Source organism: Mustela nigripes, unplaced genomic scaffold (genome assembly GCF_022355385.1).
Source record: "Mustela nigripes isolate SB6536 unplaced genomic scaffold, MUSNIG.SB6536 HiC_scaffold_148, whole genome shotgun sequence".
Taxonomy (NCBI): domain Eukaryota; kingdom Metazoa; phylum Chordata; class Mammalia; order Carnivora; family Mustelidae; genus Mustela; species Mustela nigripes.
In genome coordinates this window covers 10,691,865-10,696,592 of record NW_026739562.1, presented here as the reverse complement: position 1 = coordinate 10,696,592, position 4,728 = coordinate 10,691,865, and the positions used below count along the sequence as shown (strand labels likewise).

Below are 4,728 nucleotides of genomic sequence, written 5' to 3'. Positions count from 1 at the left end.
ACCGAAACCCATAGTTTCAACAAAGACATTTCATACCCAAAAGCTATAGACTTATTTTCCTAACAATATATGAAAGTCTTAGAAATCATTTTGATCACTGTAAATATTTACACCTTAAATGTTTTCATCATACACAAGTTCATTAAACCTGAAGAGAAATTCATTACAAATAAATAATCCTTTCCTGGATGGAGCAACTCTTCATTGAAAAAAGGTGACAATTTCTCTTCAGCATCATTTTCTTCTTCTGGTCCACAGCTTTTTCATGGCATTTTTCATCTCTCCGTTTCTCAGAGTATAGATCAGAGGGTTTAACATAGGGGTGATAACTGTGTAAAACACAGTCAAGAATTTATCAATGGGCAAGGTGAAAGGAGGTCTCACATACATAAAAATGCAAGGGACAAAGAAGAGGACCACCACGGTAATGTGAGAGCCACAAGTGGATAAGGCTTTGTGCCTCCCTTCCTGACTAAGAGTCTTCAGGGAGTGCAGAATGACCCCATAGGAAATGAGTAAGACTGTAAAGATGCCCACACAGATTGCTCCATCATTGGCAACTACAGTGAGGCCAATAATGTAGGTGTCAGTGCAGGCAAGTTTTAATAATGGATACATGTCACAGCCAAAGTGGTCGATGACATTGGGACCACAGAAGGGAAGGTTGTAAACTGAGAGAAGTTTAACGACAGCATGGAGAAAACCTCCAACCCAGGCCAACAGCAACAACAGAACACAAGCCCTTTGATTCATGATTGTCAAATAATGCAAGGGTTTGCAGATGGCCACATAGCGGTCATAGGCCATGACCACCAGGAGCAAAATCTCAGCACCACCAAATAAGTGCTCTATAAAGAGCTGGGACATGCAACCTTGGAAGGAAATGGTTTTCTTCTCATAGAGTAAGTCTATAATCATATTTGGTGTAATTGTAGTAGAATAAACAGCATCCATAAATGATAAGTAACCAAGGAAGAAGTACATAGGGGTAGCCAGGGTTGGACTGACTGCCACAGTCACCACAATGAGTAGGTTGCCCACCATCGTCATGATGTAGATGATCAAGAACACAACAAATAGTATTTTCTGACCTTGGAGACTCTGGGTGAGCCCCAAGAGGACAAACTCAGTCACATTGTTCCTGTGTTCCATATGTTCTTTTGCATCTCTTTATTTCACAGTTCAAGAAAAAATTAGCTATAAATGTGATAATTAATTACTGGTGACTTCCTGAAATCTAACACAATCTGTTTATTCATTTGCCTAATAGGCATTGTAGATTCTTATATTCCGGTACTTTCAGAAATTATAAGAATACAAGGTGGATGAAAACATTCTCCCTAACCTCACCAGTTTTGCTGACTTGGGCAGAGATAAGTCACTAAAAACATTGTGGGGAAAGGATACAGTAATAAATAAATGGAGGGGCACAACCAACTTTCCAACTGGAAGCTAGTAAAATTGTACATGTAATGAACTCTTCATATACAAATTTTTAAATTCATTGATTTAATGAAAAACTACAGCAAGATTTCTATTTACTTCCCAGCTAATGCAAGAGATGACTTTCTAACTTCTGGAATCCTCTTAACTCATAAATGAAATAGGTACATTTTATGATATCAAAACATCTCAAGGTCTTTAAAAAGATACCAGGACATCAGTAGATAAAAGTAGATGGGGGGAAAGACTTGCATTACAGAGGACATACACAGAGTTAATATCAAAATACACTCAGAGTAAGAAACCAATGGCAAGTGGGTAAATCATATAAAGAAGCACGTATAGGAATATCCAACAGACATATGCCATGATACTAAACTTAAAAGTAAACAGAAACATAGGATCAGAAGTAAGAGCTTGATTATGAAAGTGTCACCTTGGATTCCTCAAAATCACTCATTCAAGTCTGAGGATGCTACACCATATTCTAAACTTCCATAGATCAGCAAACAATGCTCAGAGAACATATCAATTGGGATCACCTGTAGAGTTAGAAATATCTGTCCCATTAAAAATATCCTTAAGCCTGAAATTAGTTTCTAAAAATACTGATGTTAGAGATGTTAGAGAAAGTACATTTATTCTGTATCTTTACATATGAAAATAACCAAAAGCAGTGTTACAGAACTGAGCTAATTCCCATATATTCTAATAACCATAAAGAATCACTAATATGGCTGATTATGAGATTCACACAGCAGGAATTTTAAAAGACTGAATCCCAGCACCACCAAGATGTAAAATATAAAGTCTACTTTGGAATCTTACAACTAGTTACAATTCCTGGGTTACCTGTTCTGAAACTCCTTTCAATTCAAGGTTGCAGTCCCTTGTCTTTTGTGCACTGATACCATCTCTGAGCACATAGACCAAGAAAACACAGGCATCATCACAGGATCTTTAACTATTTCCATGTGAACAACACTTTCTATGTTGCATAAATTCTTATTCATTTCAGTCTTTCAGAAAAAGTTTACCTCTTAAATTTCTGGGATTTTCAAAATGAATAAAAAGCCCCTGTAATCTAAAAAAGTCTGAACATTGGCTATGAACAAAGAGAACCAAAATCTTCATTGTTAGCCTAATTTGCCATAATACAAATGTTAAACCAACATCTTGATGACAAAAAAAAAAAAAAAAAGCCACTTTGTCGGAGAAAAAATTGTGAATTTCTTAAATAAAGATTGAGTGGTTTATTTTTCATGTCAATATAAATAAAATAGTGAAATATCCTTTATGACTTTATGACAGTCACTTCTCAATAATTTATCCTGATCTGTCTGCACAAAGCATAGTTAAAGTTTGGATTCCCTGAATGATGGAAAATAAGTTCTAGGTGAACTTAGTGAAGTTCTGACTCCATCATTTGATTCCTGAAAAAGCTAGTCATACGAACATGGATCCAAATACACTTTGAGATCCAGATAAAGGTCTGTAAACACTTTATCTTCATTTGAACCACAACAAGCGCCATTGAGTCATTCCACTGCTGCATCTCCACGAGTCATTCTTCCCTAATTAAATTCATTGGGACTCTCATCATAATTTTGAGGGTAGACCTGCATCTCCAGAGATGCCACCAGGATAATTACCATGTACAACAGGACTTGAAGAAACATGTCCTCTGGGGGCTGGAGGGGGAGGATGTAGAATCCCCAAAGAACAACTTAAGATTGAATCACCAAAGGAGAAATGTCCAGTGTGGACAGAATTAAAATATGTAAAACTTCTGTTCTTTCAAGCATGACTTTCAAAATAGGCAAAGCTATTTCATTTAGGTTTAAGCTATGTCTTTGCACATGGACACCTAGAACTGACTTTCAGAACATCATGAGAGCAAATTTCATACTACCCATTTTAATGTTGTCTCAAATGTAGTAAAGCAAGTTTCTCATGCAAGGGGAAGAATCTTGATTTTGTCACATAGGGGCACACAGGCAAGTAGATAGAAACTGTGTTAGTATGGGAGAGGGGAGGATGAAAACACTGTGGGAGGAGTCCACTTACCTCAAAGAGCTGAGAGACAACACTTAGCCAAAAAAAAAAAAAAAAAAAAAAAAAAAGAAACAAAACAAAAAACAAAAAACAATTTGCAATGCATTTCAAAGGACTTAAATCATACAGAATATATATATAGTGGAATCCAACCCCAATATAACGGTGTTTCCCAATTATTTAAAGGAGTGTGTAGAATGGAATTAGTGGCTTTAGTGACAAGTATTAGGAAATGAGAGATATTGTAAGAAATGAGTTAACATTTCATCTCAAGAAGCTGGAAACAGAAAAGCAAAATACACCGAGAGAACACTGTAGAAAGGAAGTAGTAAATAAAAGACAGAAATCATTGAAATTTAATTTTATTGAAAAAAAGAAAAAATACATAAAGCCAGGATTGGCTCTTCGAAAGATTTACAAAATTAATGTTCCTAGCAGAACGGGTGAAGAAAAACTAAAAGAACAAATGATCAGAATCAAGAATGAAGACATTGTTAACAATGTATTCTACATATCTGAAAAAGATATTAAAATAAAATCAACAATGAAATTTATGACAATATACTTGCCTGTTTAGAAAGTGGAGCTCTGTTATGAAAGACATAGATTTCTGAAGAGACAAAAAATAATTAAAACCTGGAATTACCTAACACTTTTAAGTAAATAAATCATTTGATATGTTTCTTCTCTTTAAACAAAATTCTACTCCCATATAACATTATCAATGATACTACATAACAATTAATCAAAATGTAGGACCATACATAAATGGCTCAGGGCTGAGGAGAACTTGAAATAATTCCTGACTCATTTTGTGCACCCAGCATAACCCTTAAACCAGAATGAAACAAGAGCATCACCGGAACAATAATCAGACCAATCTCTCATGTTAGCAGAAACATAAAATTCTAAACACATTAGTTTCTCTTGGATGTTTTCCTTGGAGATTTTTTTCTTTATTCTTACTGTTATGGTTTATTCGACAGGTTTGGAACAGTGCTCAGTTTAGGGACAATTGTGTCCCATTACTGACGCAAGATCTTCCTAAGACCTCAACCAGTGTCCCGCCCTGTGATCCAGAACCGGCCCAAGTTGTCCAGCTGAAAGACAGGCCACTGTGACTGACCCAGGGAGCACTGGGCAATCCTCCCTATGCAGCCAGGTAAATCACCACCCAGCCCCAAGCAGTTTCCTCAAATGCACCTGCACACACTGATCGCTACTCTGATG

General features: G+C 36.2%; 1 protein-coding gene across 1 annotated transcript; it reads right to left on the bottom strand.

Moving 5' to 3' along the window:
- Positions 1 to 234: 234 nt before the first annotated feature.
- Positions 235 to 1,152, bottom strand: LOC132008355 (olfactory receptor 4A15-like). The gene has a single exon (XM_059386870.1). The coding sequence runs from the start codon at positions 1,150 to 1,152 to the stop codon at positions 235 to 237; it is 918 nt and encodes a 305-aa protein (XP_059242853.1).
- Between the last annotated feature and the right edge of the window lie 3,576 nt (positions 1,153 to 4,728).

Bases quoted from the DNA above. Each gene is read 5' to 3' on its own strand.
- LOC132008355 (XM_059386870.1), bottom strand. From the start codon at position 1,152: ATGGAACACAGGAACAATGTGACTGAGTTTGTCCTCTTGGGGCTCACC.